Source organism: Muntiacus reevesi, chromosome 2 (genome assembly GCF_963930625.1).
Source record: "Muntiacus reevesi chromosome 2, mMunRee1.1, whole genome shotgun sequence".
NCBI classification, from domain to species: Eukaryota; Metazoa; Chordata; class Mammalia; order Artiodactyla; family Cervidae; genus Muntiacus; species Muntiacus reevesi.
The window spans coordinates 147,066,928-147,086,807 of record NC_089250.1 but is presented as its reverse complement, the minus strand read 5'-3'; the positions used below and the strand labels follow the sequence as shown (position 1 = coordinate 147,086,807).

The 19,880-nt window shown below is 44.4% G+C and overlaps 2 protein-coding genes across 3 annotated transcripts in view; one reads left to right on the top strand and one right to left on the bottom strand.

Moving 5' to 3' along the window:
- Positions 1-6,800, top strand: part of COL17A1 (collagen type XVII alpha 1 chain) — a 46,981-nt gene extending 40,181 nt beyond the window's left edge. Inside the window, exons 44-56 of the mRNA XM_065920105.1 lie at positions 278-328; positions 792-917; positions 1,452-1,589; positions 1,918-1,986; positions 2,258-2,377; positions 2,896-2,985; positions 3,085-3,195; positions 3,536-3,682; positions 3,950-4,288; positions 4,779-4,916; positions 5,139-5,201; positions 5,364-5,444; positions 5,810-6,800. Coding sequence (XP_065776177.1) covers positions 278-328; positions 792-917; positions 1,452-1,589; positions 1,918-1,986; positions 2,258-2,377; positions 2,896-2,985; positions 3,085-3,195; positions 3,536-3,682; positions 3,950-4,288; positions 4,779-4,916; positions 5,139-5,201; positions 5,364-5,444; positions 5,810-5,862 — 1,526 coding nt within the window. The 3' untranslated portion in view covers positions 5,863-6,800. The remainder of the gene's footprint in view (positions 1-277; positions 329-791; positions 918-1,451; positions 1,590-1,917; positions 1,987-2,257; positions 2,378-2,895; positions 2,986-3,084; positions 3,196-3,535; positions 3,683-3,949; positions 4,289-4,778; positions 4,917-5,138; positions 5,202-5,363; positions 5,445-5,809) is intronic.
- Positions 6,801-7,771: 971 nt separating this feature from the next.
- SLK (STE20 like kinase) overlaps positions 7,772-19,880 on the bottom strand; it is a 59,700-nt gene continuing 47,591 nt past the window's right edge. The window contains exons 14-20 of one of the 2 annotated variants that reach the window (XM_065923268.1): positions 18,269-18,398; positions 17,514-17,638; positions 16,798-16,986; positions 16,115-16,240; positions 15,167-15,280; positions 9,263-11,996; positions 7,772-8,846 (exon numbers count right to left, since the gene is read on the bottom strand). In XM_065923268.1, the coding sequence (XP_065779340.1) occupies positions 11,850-11,996; positions 15,167-15,280; positions 16,115-16,240; positions 16,798-16,986; positions 17,514-17,638; positions 18,269-18,398 (831 nt within the window). In that variant the 3' untranslated portion in view covers positions 7,772-8,846; positions 9,263-11,849. Of the gene's footprint in view, positions 8,847-9,262; positions 11,997-15,166; positions 15,281-16,114; positions 16,241-16,797; positions 16,987-17,513; positions 17,639-18,268; positions 18,399-19,880 lie in introns of those variants that run through there. The other variant, XM_065923269.1, reaches the window with a different exon arrangement.

Sequence of the window (19,880 nt, the reverse complement as noted above, 5' to 3'; positions counted from 1 at the left end):
GCTGGCTCCCAGAGCCTGAAGAGAGGGCAAGGAGTACTTGCTGGTGCTCCAGTCGTGGGAGGAAGAAGAGGCTGAAGAAAGGAGAGCCTGGAGGGAGAAAGGGACGGGGTTGGAGGGATACAGTCTCTGCCCAAGGAAGCTGTGGTATCATTGCAGAAACGAGACTGAGAAACATGGGACAGTTGTTGAGTCACAAGTTGATATCGTGTGGTTGAGCTTAACCAGGGGAGGCTTCCTGGAGGAGGTGATGCAAACAGCTTCTTGTTTTGGATTCCAGGTGATCCTGGAGTCCCAGGGGCTCCTGGCATTCCTAGTGGGCCCTCTCGAGGTAAGAACCCAAGGTGCCCAAAATTCTTCTCCCCATCTTCAAGCGAGGTTGATTGTGCCAATAAGGGTATTAATTAACTAATTCATTCACTAATCCATGATTCAGTGTTAATGAGGTACTTTCTCTACATGCTAGATTCTGAACTGCCCCTAAGGAGGTTACAAGTTAGCAGGGGTGGGAGACAAGGATGCCTGCACGTTAAAGATGACTAACAATGCCGATGACAGTGATGGCGAGAACAGAGATCGGGAGCTAGGGGTTCAGGGGCGAGGAGGGTTGTATGGGCAGTGCACAGGTTGTCGAAGGAAAGGGAGGACTCAGCCTGGGAGAGCTCCTAGGAGCTCTTTGCCACTGTCCTGGTTCTCCTGAGAAAGACTCTCCCTCCTCAGACTGTGAAAGCACTGCCTGGGCTCCTTGGTTTGACCCCAGAGAGGACAGACCGACTCAGTGGTCTCTCCTGCAGGGGGATCGTCGTCAAGCACCATGTTCATGCAGGGTCCGCCAGGCCCACCAGGGCCCCCCGGGCCCCCAGGCTCCCTCAGCAGCTCTGGCCTGGAGATTCAGCAATACATCTCTGACTACATGCAGAGTGAGTGTCCAACATCTGAGTGGGGCAGTATGCGTGTGTATGTGTGTGTGTGTGTGTGTGCACAGGTGTGTGCTAGGAGTGCAGGTCCATGAGCTCCCCAACTCCCACCTTCTCACACCTGCCCACACACATAGACTTGTACGTGGACATAGAGCCCCAGTAGAGGCTCATATACCCACACACTTTTCCATGTGCACAAACACACACACACACACACACACACACATTCACCCTGTGTGCATGCCCCAGACCTCATCCCTGCACACTCCATGGAGGTGAGGGCGTGATTTCCACACATATGGGCACCAGAGCTTGGTCAGATGTGTCATTGACTGGGGTCTTGCTGGCCCACAGTCCTCAAGATCCACCTGGCCAAGCATGGACTCTGCCTCAGTTTCTCCATCTGTAACAAGGGGAGTTCAGTCTCCCTGTTGGACCTACCTTGGCCCACTCGTGGGTCAGGTGCTCAGGTCACCTCTTGGGGGGAGACACGCCCTCTTGGGGACCGGTTTGACTTGATTTCTTTGTTGGCAGGTGACAGTATCAGGTCTTATCTGTCTGGAGTTCAGGGTCCCCCAGGCCCACCTGGTCCCCCCGGGCCTGTCACCACCATCACCGGTGAGACTTTCGACTACTCAGAGCTGGCCAGCCTCGTCGTGAGCTACTTACAGAGTAAGCCTCTTGCCACCTCTGTGATGACAAGCCTCCTCCCAGGTCCGCAGTCATTCCTGGAGCCTCATCTCTTAATTTGCTGTTTGCTTTGCCTTTTTTGTGAATGTGGTGTTCAATGCTGAATTCATAATAATCAGACTGCTGGATCTAGCTTCCAAAAAGGTTTGTTCAGATTAAGAAAAATAGAAATGATAAATATCCTGTCAATGCCCCATTCATTCATATCCCCCCAAAGGAAGCAGCTGGGTGACCAGGCCTTTGATTCTGGAGTAATGAGGGCACTGCTTCAGTACCAGCGAAGCAGGTGACCCGGTTTCCTTCCCCACAGCTTCCGGATACAGCATCAGCACATCCTCCACCTCCATCTCTTCTGAAGACATCCTGGCTGCGCTCCGGCGTGAGTTGCCTGAGGGGGCAGCGGGGGGCGGGGGGGCTGGAGGGTGCCCCCCTTTCCTGGCTGACTTATCAGGCACACTTGGCGGTCCCTCGGGACTTCGCTCCCAGCAGTCGGCTGGACAGAGGGTGTCGGGTCTCCCCTGAAGGATGAGTGTAGCAGGTGTCCCTTCAGCTACTGGCAGCTTGCCAATGTCCCAGCTCACACGTCACTCGGGCCGGTCTGCAAGGAGGCCAAGCTGGCCGGTGGTCCATGGCGCCTCCTCTCCTTTCAGGGGATGACGTGCGTCAGTATCTACGGCAGTACCTGATGCCACAAGGAGCCGGTGGAGATTGGTTCCTCCAGTCTCTGGATTATGCAGAGCTGAGCAACCGCATCCTCAGCTACATGGCTAGTGAGTATCTGCCTCCCTGGCAAGGCGGGCAGGAGGGCCTGGGTGGGCATGCAGGGGCTAGACATCCCTGACCCTCTCCCACTAGGCTGCACCCAACCCAGAGGAGGGGTGGTATTCAGAGTGGTTCAAACCTGTGCCCCAGAGCAAGTCACGAAGACTGGCGAGGGAAGCCAGAGCGAGTGCCCTGGGCACCGTTCTGCAAGGACTGTGCACACGACTCACATGCACACTTCTCTAGACACACGCCCACCTTTACATGCACGTACACATGCGCATGCCCAGCAGTAGAGAGCTGACCTGCATTCTTCTCCAGCCCCAGGGTCCCTCTTCGCGGTGTCCTTACCCAGGATCTCACACCTGCATCTCTGCCAGTCTCTCCCTACTGCCCCTCTCACCCCTTTCCCGGCCCCTACTTCTGTTCAAGTTGCTTCCATCTGGCTTCCTCTCTGACATGATGTTTCCACCCTCCCTTCCCTGCCTGACCTGCATCCATCACAACTTGGGATTTCGTTCCTCAGGCACTGGAGTCAGCATCGGGCTTCCTGGCCCCCCGGGGCCCCCAGGCTTGCCGGGCACATCCTATGAGGAGCTCCTCTCCTTGCTCCAAGGTAAGGCTGATCAGGGCCATCTGATCAAGTGCTTCAGGGTGGAGGGCAGAGCCCATTGGCCCAGGCCTAACTGATCCTTGCTCTTCCTTGGTGTCCCAGGGTCTGAATTCAGAGGTATTATTGGGCCCCCAGGTCCTCCTGGGCCCCCAGGGCTCCCAGGCACTTCATGGTCCAGCATCAGCATGGAGAACCTCTCATCCTATCTGCAGAGTAAGGAGTGAGGCAGGCGAGGTGCTCTCAGCCTGGCAGGGGGAGATGGGGAGAGCGGGACGGGACCGTGCTCTGAAGTTACAAGAGAGCTCGGGCCAGCAGGTGCCCAGGTGCCCAGCCGGGAGCTCCGAGTCCCAGAAGAGCTGGGGGAGGGGATGTGCTGTGGGTTGAATGAGGCTTGGGACTGGGGGTGGAGGGCAGTGGGGAGCATCCACTCCGGAGGAAGCCAGGACACATGTGCGGTCTCCCTCTGCCTCCTTCTAGGGGGGCCCAGGCTGGGAATTCAGTGGTCCTAGCGATGGATCCCTGATCCTTCTCTTGTCTCTTGCTTCTTGCTCAGCTGCCGGCTTGTCATCCATCCCAGGCCCTCCTGGTCCCCCAGGTCCCCCAGGCCCTAGAGGGCCCCCAGGCATCTCAGGCGCTCTGGCGACATATGCAGCTGAAAACAGTGACAGCTTCCGGAGTGAGCTGATCAGCTATCTCACAAGTAGGTGCCCCTGACGTCCCTGTCCCTCCTCTGTCCCCTCCCAGTCCGGGCTTCTCTCTACAAGAGGGTGGCTGGGGTTTGAAGGGCCTGGAGGCTGAATACCTTAGCCACCCCAGCAGGAGAAGTCCAGCTTCTTCCCAGCCCACATTCCACTCTGTGCGAGTTCACATCCTGCTAAAGGGTGTCAAGAACCACGCCCCTTCCCCCAATTCCCACTTCTTCCTCTCCCCAGACCCGGCTCCCAGTAACGCCGCTTCCTCCCCACAGGTCCTGATGTGCGCAGCTTCATCGTTGGCCCCCCGGGTCCCCCTGGGCCCCAGGGCCCCCCCGGGGACAGCCGCCTAGTGTCCACGGACAGCTCCTACAGCCGGAGTGGCAGCTCCTCCTCTTTTAGTCGGGACACCTCCTACAGCTCCTCCATGGGCATAGGAGGAGCCAGTGGAGGCTCCCTGGGTGAAGGGGGAGCCTTTGGCATGGACATGGGCCGAGGCTACGGGGCCGCGGCCGAGGGTGGCATGTATGGCGGCGATGGCAGATTCGGGGCTGGCTTTGTCGGAGGTCTGGATTACAACGAGCTGGCAGTTCGGGTGTCAGAGAGCTTGCAGCGTAAGTGGGGACACAAAGCCTCAGCGCTGTGGGGTTGGGAGCATGAGAGCACCTCCACACTCAGGAGGACAGCAGTCCTGGCATCAGATGGGCGGGGACTGAAGACAAGCTTAGTTCAAGCAGCCCAGTCAATACTGCAACCTGTGCTGCAGGGAACAGAGGAGCTGGGGTCCTTTGTTTCCCCTTCTTCCTTGTGCTTCTCAGGAGAGTCTGACTATGGAGGGGGGCTGAGGGAAGGTTGTTGGCTAAGCCCTTTCCCCCTGTGGCTCACCAATACAACTATGTAGTAGTGAAAGGCCTGTGATATAAGCCCTTGGAGGTGGAGACCTGCCCATCAACAGGGGAGACAGAAGTTGCAGGGCTCTTTCCTCGCTGCTGCATGAGAGAGTCAAAACTGCGCTGGGAGTTAGTCAGAGGGCCCTGTGCTCCCACCTTGAAGAGGGGCCAGTGACCCCTGCTCCCTGTGCCCACCACACTCTGCGTTTCACAGGTCAGGGTCTGCTCCAAGGGATGGCCTACACGGTGCAGGGCCCCCCAGGCCGGCCTGGGCCCCAGGGGCCCCCTGGCATCAGCAAGATCTTCTCCGCTTACAGCAATGTGACTGAGGACCTCATGGACTTTTTCCGAAGTAAGGGCAGCCCCCATTACCTTCCCCAGACTTACCTTGCTGCAGAGTCTCACAAACCAGAGTCCCAAAAAACCTCGTTAACACTTGAGATGCTAAAAAGCTGATAAATTCTAAACTTTGTTTTCCTGTTACAAGTCCAAACTCTACCACTATCGACAAATCACTTTACTTGCCAAGCTCCAGGGTGATCTCTAGTCTAAGGCTCGATTCTCCCCCTTGCAGCTTATGGAGCCATCCCAGGACCCCCTGGGCAGAAGGGAGAGATGGGCATCCCTGGACCCAAAGGTAAGTGGTGGCAGAAACAGCCACATGTGGAACCACCACCCCTGTGCGAAGCAGCTCCCTTGCCAGTGCCATGGGGGGGTGCGTGCAGCTCCTCCTGTGGGGTGGAGCCCTGTACTGTGCCCCCACTTAGCCATGCCTCTTCCCCCCCCACCATCCTCCTAGGTGAGAGGGGCCCTGCTGGGCCACCAGGTCGGTCTGGGCCACCCGGCCCTCGAGGGCACAAGGGAGAAAAAGGAGACAAAGGTAAGGCTCACAGCTACAGTTTGGGTTTCTGGAGGACTGAGAGACAGGCCGCATGTTCCACAGCAAGCCTGAAAATTTTAGACAAATGCCAGTTATTAAAAGGAGACACTGCCAACAATGTCAATTGTGTAACAATCAAGTGAACCACCAGGGGGAAAGGGAGGAGAGTGTCAGTGCAAGGAGGAGTCGGAAAACCGGGCTGGTAATGAAATGGGGTAATCCATTTAAATCAATTGATAGTCTTACAGAAGAGTTCTTCTTTCAAGCCAGTTTTGCAGTGGTCACTGTTGCTGTGATTACCCAAGAGAAAGTCCCCACAGACTGCAAGACATTTTCTAACTTCCTGCTCACCGTCCCACTTCTAGGTGACCAAGTCTACACTGGGCGGAGGAGGAGGAGCATTGCTGTCAAGCCATAAGCAACCCATGGTGGAACAGCCCCCTGGACCAGTTCTTGCAGTGGCTTATGGCACTTATGTCAAGACCTCTCCGGAGGGTAAAAGCTGGAGTCTTACTGTCTTACTGACACAGCAAATAGTCAACTAGAACCCTTATCTTAGTCTGGGACAATGTGTGTGTATGCAGAATTCAGTCCAAGATACAGTTTGAGACAGCTTCACGGGGTGGACTCAGGAGTGGCCACGTGCGGTGTTGTAGGATGAGGCCGGTCTCCCTGCTGTCCAGGCCCGAGCGCCTTGGCTTCTTTTAACACCAGCCTAGGAAAGCCAGATACATAAAAGCTGTTTCAGGAGCTCTTGAGCTTTTCTTTAAAAACAAGCCCAGAAACTGGAAGATGGGACTGGCGCACCACTCGAGGGGGCTGTTTTGGCTAAGGCTACAGGGCTGTTCTCCCAGCTACTCCCTCTCCTCTTTACCCTGCATTCTCTAGTCGTAACAAACAGAAACAGCTGGTTGAGAAGTAACTCTCGCAACTGAAAAAATTAAGAAATCTACTTCCCTTGAAGGTGGTGACAGGGTTTCTACTAGTTATTTCTCACTGTGCATCACGTTTCCACTTACTTAGGAAGTTTGTTTGAGTGCAGCTATGCAGTCCCGTAGGTCCACACTAGAGCTGATATAGTATGTTACACTGAACTAGGCTGTGGCAGACAGGAAGAGAAGGGCAAGGGGCAGAGAGGAAAGACGGGGAGAGGAGGGAGAGCAGACTGCCTGACGGGGAAGCCAGCACCCCTGATCTGCACTTAGGAAATGCGTGGGGGACTGGGTGCAGTTGGTTTGAAAGCACTTTTCAATGTCTATAAACATTTATGTGGTCTGTTAGATGAAGAGTCATTTCAATTGCAAAATCTCCAATTAAAGGGCTTTTTTCTTTTTTAACATTATGTTTTAATGTGATCTATCTAACCAAAAAATAAATAAATAAAGGGGGGGGAGGGAGAAAGGGAAGGAGGAAAAGAAAATAGTTTTTGGTTTAATAAGTTTGACATTTTACTAATGAAAACTTGTTATGCATAATGAATGACTGCATTGTGCCTTTTTCATATTTTAGTTTTACGTAGAGGCTTGACTTAATTTGTTTTTATAATAGTAGCCTTAGAAGCTCAAGTATTCATAGCCCCATTAATGATTCTTATCTTGATTAACCAAACTTTTTTTTGAGTTTTGTCCTAGTTGAGACTTACCCATCCAAGCTATCCAAAAGTCTTCACAGAATCTGACACCCAAGAGAAATAGGGTAAAAGCCCCAAACTGCTAACTTCTCTGAACAGAACCCAGATGTGAGAGATGTCCTCAGCGGGATGGCAGTGGGTCTTAGCCTCTTTTGTTTCATTAAAAAAAAAAAAAAAAAAGTGAAGCATGAGTTCTGCAGTATGCAATGCTCCTGGGTTAGAAAATGACACACGGCACCTCCCTCCGGCCAAGCTGACCAATCGCCAGATGATGCTGCCTAATGTCTAATGAATCTCACATAACATATTAGTGATAGAAAAAACAGGTTATTTTTAGCAGAAATGAGTCATATGGTTTGAGAATGTTTGAGAAAAATAACCTATTTCAAGGGAAAAAAAGGACATTAAAAGAGAGGTATATATATATACACATATGTTGATGGAAATATTTTAAGCACCACTCAAAGGAGGGGATTGCTTGACAAAAGACACCCCCTCCAAGTTAGCAGTGAAAAGGACACTCGTGTGTGCTAAGTACAGACAGTCTGGAAAAATGGTACCTCTGATTGTCCCAGTCAGACGATCTGGAGAACTGCAAGCTTTAAAATACAGTTAGGATTCTTAAAACTGCTACAAAACATTCTTACACAGGACAATCTAGTTTCAAAGAGTCTCAATAAAAGACTGCTTCCCAAAGTAGATTAAGAAATAATTTTATTTTTCATTTGTCAATCCCATGATTGAAAAGACATGTTGCTCCCAGACAGACAAGAGGCATTTTCTGAAACAAAATTTTCTTTCTGAAAAAAGTAGCTTGTGGAGTTATTACACTGCAAATCAGAGAAGGATCACAAAAAGCTACAGCCAACATTTAACACTGGTATAACACTCTACCCCAAGCTCAGTAGCAGAAGTTTTAAAGCTATATCAAAACCATGTCAGCCATAGGGTAGCAACAAGAGTGGCATTAATTGTTGTGCCTTCAACTTAAAAAAAAGCATTTAAAACATCCCATTTCCTATAAAAGATCATTTCCCAGAAAAGAATGGATTTATTCAATCAGAAGTCTATTAGAACTGGAACTAAAGAGCTTTCCGCCTCCACCTCAGTTTTACATTTTCCATTAGTCAACAGTATCTCTAGCTAATCATTTGACAGAAATTGGCTTTTCAGAAGAGTCTTTGTCATTTAAGCACAGTGTGGAATGGGGAAAACTGTAGTTACAAGGGAACTAGGAGAGTACAAAAGGACAGTCACTTCTGAAACTCACTGACGCTCAAGAAATCAGAGGCCCTCTGTGACAGTGAGTCTCATATGCCTGAGAGCTTTGTGCTTGAGGAAACACTCCTTAGAGGTAGCTCTGGTTCTAGTTTATATTTAATTACAATTTGCTGTATCCTGTTACAGGGAAGTTTTAACATTTTCAGCAAGGTATGGGCACTCCAAATTTCCTCTTTACCCACCCACCCTATAGCTTCCCCACAGAAAAGAGTAAGAAAAAGCTTAACTGACTCCATAGAGTTATAGCAGCTAATTCAGCAATTCACACCCACCCATGGCCTGACAGGACTAGGAAAGGCAACCTGGCGCAACGAGCTGCATGAGCTGGACCTGCGGAGTGTGGCGGCCAGCACGCCCGCAGCACGCAGGGACGGGGGGCTGAGGGCCTAGTGTGGCGGCCAGCACGCCCGCAGCACGCAGGGACGGGGGGCTGAGGGCCTAGTGTGGCGGCCAGCACGTCCTCTTCACGCAGGGACGGGGGGGCTGAGGAACTAGTGTGGCGGCCAGCACGCCCGCAGCACGCAGGGACGGGGGGCTGAGGGCCTAGTGTGGCGGCCAGCACGTCCGCAGCACTCAGGGATGGGGGGCTGAGGGCCTAGTGTGGCGGCCAGCACGTCCTCTTCACGCAGGGACAGGGGGCTGAGGGCCTAGTGTGGCGGCCAGCACGCCCGCAGCACGCAGGGACGGGGGGCTGAGGGCCTAGTGTGGCGGCCAGCACGTCCTCTTCACGCAGGGACGGGGGGGCTGAGGGCCTAGTGTGGCGGCCAGCACGTCCTCTTCACGCAGGGACAGGGGGCTGAGGGCCTAGTGTGGCGGCCAGCACGCCCGCAGCACGCAGGGACGGGGGGCTGAGGGCCTAGTGTGGCGGCCAGCACGTCCTCTTCACGCAGGGACGGGGGCTGAGGGCCTAGTGTGGCGGCCAGCACGTCCTCTTCACGCAGGGACGGGGGGCTGAGGGACTGCACGGCAGTACGGAGAACTGCTTTTACGCACTTCCTAGCAATTCTGCCACAGCAACAAAACCATCAAATCAGGAACGGATTTGACTCTACTCTTTGATTTCAAAGGTGTCTTTGCCTCGGCCCAACCTCCTATGTACACTTCATGCAAGAGAGAAAGACCACTCTTCTGTATGTGAATTCAGGGCCTAGCAGGGAGTGGGCAGGGATGGGCACAAATAGCACGGCCTGTAACAAAACACTTTTTGAGAAGATTTATGTGACTCTAAGTATTAAAATGAAGGTTTTACCTGTACATATGTATCATTCTGTAGTCCTGCTCCCACACAAATATGGTCTGGTCATATTTGAAAGAGAACTTGAGTGTGAACAAGGAATCCAAAGGGTGATTCTACAGAGATGCAAAAGCTGCTAATAAACTTACCAGAGTGTCAATCCTTCTACTCGGAGCCTCTTTCCTTTATTCAATTCTCTGAATATCAAGTTGAAAGGAATTAAAAAACCCAAATATTCAGACCAAATTAACTATGGGCCAGAAGCTATTCATCACATAGGATATCACTTAAATGAAACTAAAAAAATGTCTACTGCCTGAAGTATTAATTTTTAAAAAGTCAATATAGTGAAAATCTCAAAGGAGGAAGTGGTATGAGAACCTTCTTCCTCTCCTTCAAATAAATCATTAAATACACTGGGTAACATTATACTGTCATTTCTATCATAACAATATAAACAATTTCCATCATCCCGAACATTATAAAGATATATATATATATATATATTTTAAAAGGCTTTCAAAACATTTTTCAGTCCAGCATTTGAGAATAAAGCATTAAAAGTTTTGTATATAGTAACACATTCATGTGATAAGTGTATGAATTTACAACCATACATAATATATATATATGTATATATATTTATATAAAAAACAAACTTGGCCAGCAGTTAAGGCTACCTACAAAGTTGTCCAAGTAAATAATGCTTGTCAAAACAATTACAAAATTAAAATCACATGCATTTTTAAATCATCTATAAACCACTGACAAAATAAGGTTCAGCATTCAAAGTTTTCAAATTAACTGTAAGAAAGTGCTACAGATATTTACATTTTCTTAACATGAATCAGTGTTCCCACAAAGTTGCATCTGCATTTTTCACCAGCCTCAACTGTAACATAGCTAAAAACTGAAATTTCTACAATTTGGTACCTAGCACTCATTAATAGGCTGCAAACGGCAGGCAGCAAGCTTCATCTACAAATGTGCTGTCTCACAACCTCAAAATATGGTTTATAATACTGTTTGACCTGACACATGCTTGAAAATCTAACCCTCAAGAAGGACTAGTGAACATTTCATTAATAATTACACATATCAAGCAACCACAGGATAAAGGTTTCAGGACTTTCCCACTCAAATCATGTAAATAATTTAAACATGGGACAAAACCAAACCAAAATATGAATGACTTTATCTCGAAACAATAAAAAGTCATTTCTGATATTTGCCTAGATATTTTATTTAAATTCTTCCTTCAAAATTACTCTGAACAAATGCCTCTTTTGAGATTAATTTCAGAAAAATATATTCATAAATATAACTCAGAGCCTGCTGGCCTATGACAGAATTTTAAACAGAATTTGCTAAGATGGGAGAAGCCATTTAACCAGCTCATGTATTACTTCAGGAAATAAGCTGAGATAGCTAAATCTATATTTTTTTAATTTGGTGAGTTTTATATGTTCAATTTGGACATCTAAAAGCTACCTTTTATTTTTTCATTTTTCCAACTTGTACTTTAGGATGAGAATTTCTATCAAATGGTAATATGAGCAAGGTTTAAAAAACAATAATGCTTAATGCTAAGGGTATTTTGTCCCTGTTGAATCAAAAGGAGGAAATGCTATTTTAGACTGAATTGAAATTTAGTGTTTTAGGCACTATTTTATATAATAAAGCTAGCACCCTTAATTATTAGTTTATGTCTAAACAAGTAATTATTTTAGACAAATTACTGAAATAATTTCTCTTTTAAGAGTCCAATGCTAACATTTAAATATAATAGATTTATTTACTGAATCAACATCAAATTTTGAACAATTCAAAATTTTTTCATGAGAGCTAATTCACCAAAAAATTATTCCAATTCTCCACAGTGTAGAGAGCTTCAATTATTGATTTTAGACATCACTGAGAAGTTAAGTCATGTAAAAAGATATTTACTAATACTTAAATGACGTAACAGTTTTCTTTAAATAACTTTCAGGTAACAGTATGTAAATAACACAATTTTTAGGAGTATATACAAAAATCACCTTAGGGAATTACTGCAAGATGCTACTTTGCCAACATGGCCCAGCATCTGTCTTAGTTCCTTTCCCTTCATCGTTACTAAAGAAGTAAAACAAACAAAAAACACCTAGAAGGAGAGGCAGGTGATTGTCTCCATGAGCTCTCTGACAGACTATGGCTAAAGACAAGAGAACAGAATGACGCACTTAGAGAGTCAAACCCAGCCACAGCATGCTTCCCACTGCTATGATCCAGTGGAATGCAAGCTGGGAACGGGGTAGAACTTGGAAATCCGGCTCTGTGTCGATGGGTTAAGGCATTCAGACTCCCCGGTCATTTTAAAGAACACTTCCTGTTCCTGTAGTTTCCTAGCAAACTCTTCTTCCAGGGTCTTAAAAAGGAAGGGAAAAAGAAATTATGCACTAGTATTACAAATAGAATTTACTCTGAAACAGTCAAGATAAAATTATTTGCCCCCCCCCAAAAAAAAAAATTATTTGCCCCAAAGTCTTTGTATGTTATCCTAACAAGGAAGACACTGTTCAACAGTTAGGACCAGCTGCGCAGCTCTGGGTTCAAGTCTTGGCTCAGCCACATGAAACTTCAATTACTTCTCTATATTACAGAACCATTTCATTCTTTTGCTATGAAACAGTGATAACACCATCTACCTCACTGGGTTGTTATGTGAGGATTAAATGTGTTAATAATGTACTTAACCCATATTAGGCACTCAACAGATGGCATCTATTATTAACTACTATCTGTCTCTTCCACATGGAACTTCAGCATTTTCTATTTTTTATTTTGATTACTGATATGCATGTCTTCTCTTCCACACTGAACCACAGATTAAAGGTAAGATGTAAGCCAGATTCATCTTCACACACAGTATGGAACAACTATATTAAGTACTTGCTAAGTATCTGAGGTTATCAGTTACTCTGTGGACAAGGGACTCAGGAGAAGTCCTGCAGAAAACAAAGTACAGGAAAAGATGGAAGGACACAGGAAAGTTTCTCAGAAGAGGGAAACCGAGAGCTTAGTTTCAATGGGAAGATAAGAATTTGACGGACAGGATGGGGAAGACACCCCAGGGAAAGCGAGCTGAAACAATGCAGAGGCAGGAAACTGGAGCTGCTGTGAGTAATGGTGATTACACCCAGTACTGGATCAGGAGCTGGGAACAAAGCGGTGAGTGGGAGACAAGTCAGAAGGGCTGATGTGGCCCAAGCATGGCACCGTGACGGCTTCGGAGTCCAAGTCAGGTGTTTATATTCTGTTCTGATGAAACTAAAGATTTACCAGTACCACTATGACAGCATCAAGATGCTCCTGAGGATAAACACTGGTGACGGCAGGCAAAGAGGAAGAGAGGAAAGGGAACAAGAGACCAGACGGGCCATTAGGACATTACTAACAATTTTAAGAAGGAAGACAGCAAAGGGAAAGAAAGATTATGAAATGAGAGTCCAGATTATTCGTTATCTGACTGATGTGGGGTCTGATGGAAATGAACGATAATTCAGGTTTCTAGCCTAGATGTCAGTTAAGAGAACAGGAATACTGCAAAGAACACCTGATGGTGGGTAGGACTGGAGAGAGGGGAAAGGTGAGATGGAGATGAATGAAAAGGGTTACTGAGTTTAGTTTTACCTCCACTGAATTTACAATCTTTAGTCAACACTGAATAACATTCAACAGGCATGTACTAATCATTTACAATGTGCAGGAACTGTTCCAGAAGTTGCGTAAGAGTGAACAAAGATATGATGCCCCTGCCCTCAAGGAGCTTACGTTCTGGTCAGAGAAGACAAACAATAAAGACAAATGTCTGGTGTTGATAAATATCATGAAGAAAAACAAAGAAAGGTGAGGGGACAGAGGAGTGTTCAAGGTGGGCACTAAAGCTATTTTATACAGTGTCATCAAAAAAAGAAACCTCTGATGAGATGATAATGGAACAGAAAGAATAAAATGAGGAGGGATGGGACATTCAGATGGGACATGGGAACTGGGAGCATGAACCAATAATAAAAATAATAAAATTATAGCAATAACAAACATTCACTGGATCCTGACCAAATCTTAAGTACTGTACAAGAACTGACAAGTACTGTAAACACATAGCTTCTATTTACTCTCTTAACAACACCAATTAGGGAGGCAGTAACATCCTCATTTTACACATGAGGAAAACGGGGCTCAGAAGTGTTAAGAGAAGAAATTAATCAGTGTCAGCATTGAGACTTGAACCCAGACTTGTATCACTTTAGAATTTGTATTCTATATAAGTTTTGGAACTGTCCTTAAATATGCAATAGCTGAAGCCAGGACAATTTATAAGGTCATCATGCAAAGAGCAGAGGTAAGAATGCAAAATGGGAAATGTCTACCTTTCAGGTGACTGGATGACAAAGAAAAGTTGATAAAAAAAAGCATAGAGAAAGAAGAGACTATGTCACAAAAGTCAGGTGAGAACTTTTAAGAATAACAGGTGATTAATGCCACAGGACTGTGATCACTGTCAACCAGTTCAACTGGAGAGGAATTTAAAGCGAAAGCTAGACTTCAAAGGGTGAAAGGAGGAACTGGAGAAGGAACTTCTCACTTTCATCCCTGTGTGTACCCTTTGAGTTCAGAAACACATGAATGTACTACCTATTCAAAAATGTAACAATAAACAAAATTCAAGCTAAAAAGCCACACTATCAGCTGACTCCGTCAGTTCTAGAAAGTTTTATTAGCACATGGTAGGAGCTAAATATTATTTCCTTGATTAACTGACTGGATGAATGGAAGAAAGGAATGGTTGAAATGTATAGCAGGCAGGAAGCCCAAGAGAAAATAAAGGTTTAAATTTGAAAGCTAAGAATCATATAAGGAATAGAAAAGACAGAGTTCAAATGGTTGACCAGTTGGGCCAGGCTAGCAGGGAGTCAAGTGCACATAAGGAAGATGGCTGGCTGGCTGTGGAGTAGGAAGCCTCTTACTTTACTAGACTGTCAATGAACACAGCACCTAAGGGCCTTATAATCTGGCTCCAGTTCACCCATCCAGGCTAAGCTGTCATCCCTTCCCTCTCTCCCTCCCTAATGCCTACACACAGGCACACACTCCCTCTCACCCTGCCATGACAGGGAGCTACATATGATTCCTGCACACATCATTTTCACTCTTTCCCTTCTCTGTACTTAAATTGCCCCATCCCACTCCAATCTGTCTGTCCGCCCAGCAAGCTCTTACTCATCCATCAAGCCTCATTTGGCTCACAGGGCATCTCCTCTCTCACGCTTCCTGCCTTCCCCGGGCAGACAGACGTATTCCTCCTCTGTGGCTGGTACATTGTGCTACTCCACTCTGCACGTGTACTTCCCTCCTTCAGAGAAACACTCCTACTGATCTGCAGCTGCGCGTCAACTAGATTCTGAACCTTTGGGGCCTGGACTCCTCATCTCTGTGTCTCCTGTCCCTGACACATATTAGGTAAAGAGTCAACAGCCAGGAGGATGGCGGCATGGATGAATGCAAGTGTATTTTATTTAAAGCTTTTAAAAGTACCTTTTTTCTAGGTCTCAATTTCTCCCTCCATTCCTTTAATTCTTGGCTGTGTTCCTCATCTAACTCCTTTAGTTTCTGAGTCTCATGTTCAACCAAGAGGTGACATTTTTCATTCTGAAAAGAAAGTTTGAATTTAAAAAATTTCAGATCACGTTAGCAATTTTTCACAAATACAATTATCTTCCAAAATAAAAAAATATATATATTCATCAAACATAAAGCAATTACTGAGGTTGAAATTCTCTTCTAACAACCAAGGACCAAGAATTATGAAATGAGTCATAGTTTCACTTTTGCAAGTTTAGAGGCTAGATCTGTTACTTACCATATAAAAAGAACTTGACTAGAAAGAACTAGTTTGATCCTGATTTTTCATTCTAAGGTTTGCTCACAAAACTGACACTTCAGAGGGCACCCTGCAAGCATTTTATCCAATGGTACCAGAACACAGGATCAGAAACTATCTTCTGCTCTAGAAAATTAACCAAGTATATACGATATCCACAATGTAATACACTACTCTGAAATTGTAAACATTTTAGAAATTATATATTAGGAGAAAATTTCTCATTTATTTATCACTTTTTTAAAAAAACCTTGAAGAAAATGAACTATTTATCATAAAATGCAGAACATAACAAAACAGTCTACACCATTTTCAAAACTTTGTTCATCTTCTTTGCAAAATACTACAAATTCTCAATAGTACTTTTGAAAGATGCAACTTCTTGTATCATAAATTAGCTTCATGTTTATACTAATCATGGCAGTAGAAAATCTCAACAGGTGCCTGTGATACTAAGCTGATCTTCCTTTGGGTCTACAGAGGAAAGAAAACCCTTAAGTCCTGGCATCTTCTCAAGCCACGTGTGGCTTACTGTGAGTACCTATCACCTCCTCAAAACCAGCCACCGGTGCTGCGTCTCTGCTACCAGCTCTGGAGCTGACCTGCAGCTGATGCAGCTCGCGAACGTTGGCTTCACACTGCAGCTGAAGATCCCGCATTTGATTCTCATGTTTTTGATGCTGAGCCATTCTCTCGTTTTTCTGCCTCTTTTCTTCTTGAGAAGCAAACTATAAAAAAGAAAAACAAAAGATAAATATGGTTAATAGGCAATGTAATTTCTGCATCTTCCAAAGGTGTAATTAAGGAATTTAACAAAGCTTAAAGTACAATAAACTAAAGCTACAAGTAATAATACGCTAGGACTCAAAGCTGGAGTCTACATCATGGCTTTGGTGGGGGTAGGGAGGCAAGGAGAGATTTCTGATTCAAACCTTGTTTCTCCTATCTGCTTAGTGACCTCAGTTAATTTGTGTGTGGGAACTGTGCCTACAGAAGTACAGTGAGGCTGTATGTTTGACTGTAAAGCTGGTCAAATCACCTTATTCCCAGGGCCGGTCTTAGGATCAACCTAGCCCTGATCTTGTGTGGGGCATGGGACACAGCAGCCCTCTGTGGCCAGCACTGGAGGAGAATGAGCTAGGACATGCCATATGTGTACAGAGCAATGGTGAATATCAACAAGCCCAAAATGGCTCCAATGTCTACAACACAATTATGTGGGAATTCTAAAGGCCATCCAAAACTTCCACACCTAAAAAAAGAAGAGAGCAATCTGCTTATTTACTTGTTTAATTTTGTCACGGTCCTGATCTGGCGTCGCTGTTGAGTTAATTCTCAAACTCTTCTTAAACATGGCCATTCGAGTCTTGGCTTCACTACGCTGAATCTTAGGCAGTCTTGCTCTTTCTTGAGTCTGTCTGTTTTTCAACTCCTCAATAAGTCGTTGATTGTAACGCTGCATTTGTTCTGTTTCCTAAGAAAGTTTCAGAATCCAGTGATACAGACATAATTTAATACCCAGTACCCACAAGTATGCTCAAACATGTCATTTTGCTGTTGTTCCCCAAATTATTCTCTCCCTTGTTACATACTGATCAGCAAAGCATTAGGCAAAAAAAAAAAAAAGAAATTTATAAGAAAAATAAAGCTAATAGTAATGAGTCTTATGTTGACTCTCTTATACTAAATACAGGGAGTCCACATTTTTAAGATATCTGAATCATAAAAGGAGCCAAAATAGCTACCTTTGAGAGACAAAATGAAGACTATAATGTGTAACAGGTCTTTAAGCACTGTTTATTAGTTACCTTTCTTGGAATCTGGAGAAAGGAAGTTTGTAATAATGATCAACATATAATTAATTACTCCAGATTTCATCAAAGAAATTTTAGGGCAAAAGAAAGGATAAAACTTATTCTGTAAAAAATATAAGTTTCAAAAATAAACAGCTCTGCAAACTTTAAAATGAACAAAAAAGTGAACAAATTTCCTTTCATTAACCTTCTCATGTCGCTTAAGTAGCTGGTGTCTCTGCATAAAATACTGATCTTTGAGTTGCTGTTTGAGCAGCTGGTGTTTTTCTTGTAAGTGTCGTTCTTCAAGCTCCCAAATCGCAGCTTCTCGAGCTGGAAGGAGAAAGTAATTTTCAAAATGTCACTTTGCTCTTTTCACTAATGTACTCTGGTCCTTGTTTTAATATTTACATAAAAGTGTTCTAATACACTAATTAATACACACAGACGTTCTGAGCTATAAAAGAAATATTACCAATGTAAAGATAATATCCGTAACCACTTCCCATTCTGTTCTAATGTCCTGTAAACAAAGAATGCCCCACTCCCAACACTAAAACTCCATTTAATCATCTCAGTGAAAAAGAAAAAATACCCAAGGTATTTGTTCGAGGAAATAAGTGCTTAAAATCCCATTCTATCATGTAGCCATTTAAGTATACCATTACAGGGTATAAGGAGCACATAAAATTACTCTGGTGTATTTCCAGCATCACCTGGACAAAAAGATGTTTTAGGGATTATATGTTTACTTCACTTCTGTTGTTCACTTCTATTGCCATAAAGGAATTCTATGTCTTGCAGTAGATCTGAATCTTATAAAGTATTTTCCTCCTATTTACCTTTCTACTTTTCCCTCTACCACTCCAGCAAAAAAAAAAGCATTCAAATAATTTCCAAGGTATATCTCTGCAATGTTTCAAGACATATTATGTATATACATATGCCACATATTTCATATACCTCTCATGAGCTGTTGCTTGTTATTCAGGCACTCTCTTTCAATATTGGCTAACTCTGCCTTCTGCTGTTGGATGATCTTTTTCAGAGAGCCATCTAATTCTTGTTGTTGCTTCTGAACAAACTCTTGTTCCTAATAGACATAGTTAACCATCAGTAAGTATCTATAGAGCAAAACATCCATTTATCTATGCAGCTGTATGTATCAGTGATTAACAAGATTTCTGAACCAAGTTTCTTAAGTTAACTAGATTTAAAAATCACCAAAATTATACAGTATAGATATAACATATTCATCACCCAAGACCAGAAAGAAAGTACTAGAATATTTAACATTGTGAACTCACTACTAAGAATAATACATACAAAAGAAGTCTGTATAAACTACTAATGATTAAAATGCCCAATTATGTTGATATCTTTGAGAAAATAATAACTTTACACCTTCTAAAACTGACTATTCAATCCACTAGAGTGTGGCTACAATAAAAATGAAAAAGAATGACTTTTAGGAAGAGAGGCGATAAAGAATAAACAAGTAAAACAAGAGTTGGGACTTTTAAAGTTTCTATTTTTCTATTACCAGAGTTAGGAAGCAACACCATGACTATACTAACAGAGAAAGACAGTTTCTGTATCTCCAGCCTGTGCCTTAAAAAGAGCCATACTTTAAGGACTTAGTGAGAAATAATGCATTGCTAGAGAAGCAAGAACTAGAAACAGGAAAGAGAGCTATATTTTAAAACTCTACAAACAAAATTCCTTATAATCAGAGAATTCCACCAACATGTTTGGGAGTCACTCATTCAACAAATATTTACTGAATACATACTATTTGCTCAAATGCCAAATTTATGCTTTTTTAAAAATCCTTCAATTACTATATAAGGAAAGGAAAGGTTAAAGGGACTTATGGTTGCTATGCTAGATTATACATTTGTGGATGGAACAGTAACAATACCCATATTGAAGAAATGCAAAATTTGCAAGTAACCAGTTGGATCTCTAGCACTCATTTCGCAGTTCCGGTAGCTTGTGATTAGCTCAAGGGATAGTCTTATCAATTTGAGTGTGGATTTAGAGATTTAGGGTTGAAGCAGCACTTCACCTATAATCCCTTCTATCATCTCTTTTATGTATCTAAGAGATGATAAAATCTCAGGATTCATTTTGGAACCATTTTTCAGGCCTTGGACAGAGTCTGGCAGCACCTGGATCACTACCAGCCTGGTCTTCAATGCAGAGTGAGTCTAGCAGTGTTCCTCAAGATGCTTCTCTCACTACTGATTCTCTGGAAATAAGAATCAGGTCTTACCATCCATGACATCCTGTTAATTTGTTGTCACAAATGCTGCTGTCTCATCCGCATTGTGATTTGTATTTTAGCATGAATACAAATGTATAGCAGCAGAAAGACTAGTCAACTATTTCTAAGTAGTACAACTGCCAGTAGAGTTTTGTATCCATTATGATCATTTGTATCGGGGACAAGAAATGTATTTACATGTCATTAAAAAAAGACACAATGTACATTGTCAGTTTTGTAGAATGCTGAGCACATTTACACACAAAAAAATTGCAAATGCCAATTTGACTACAGTCACATAACTTTATC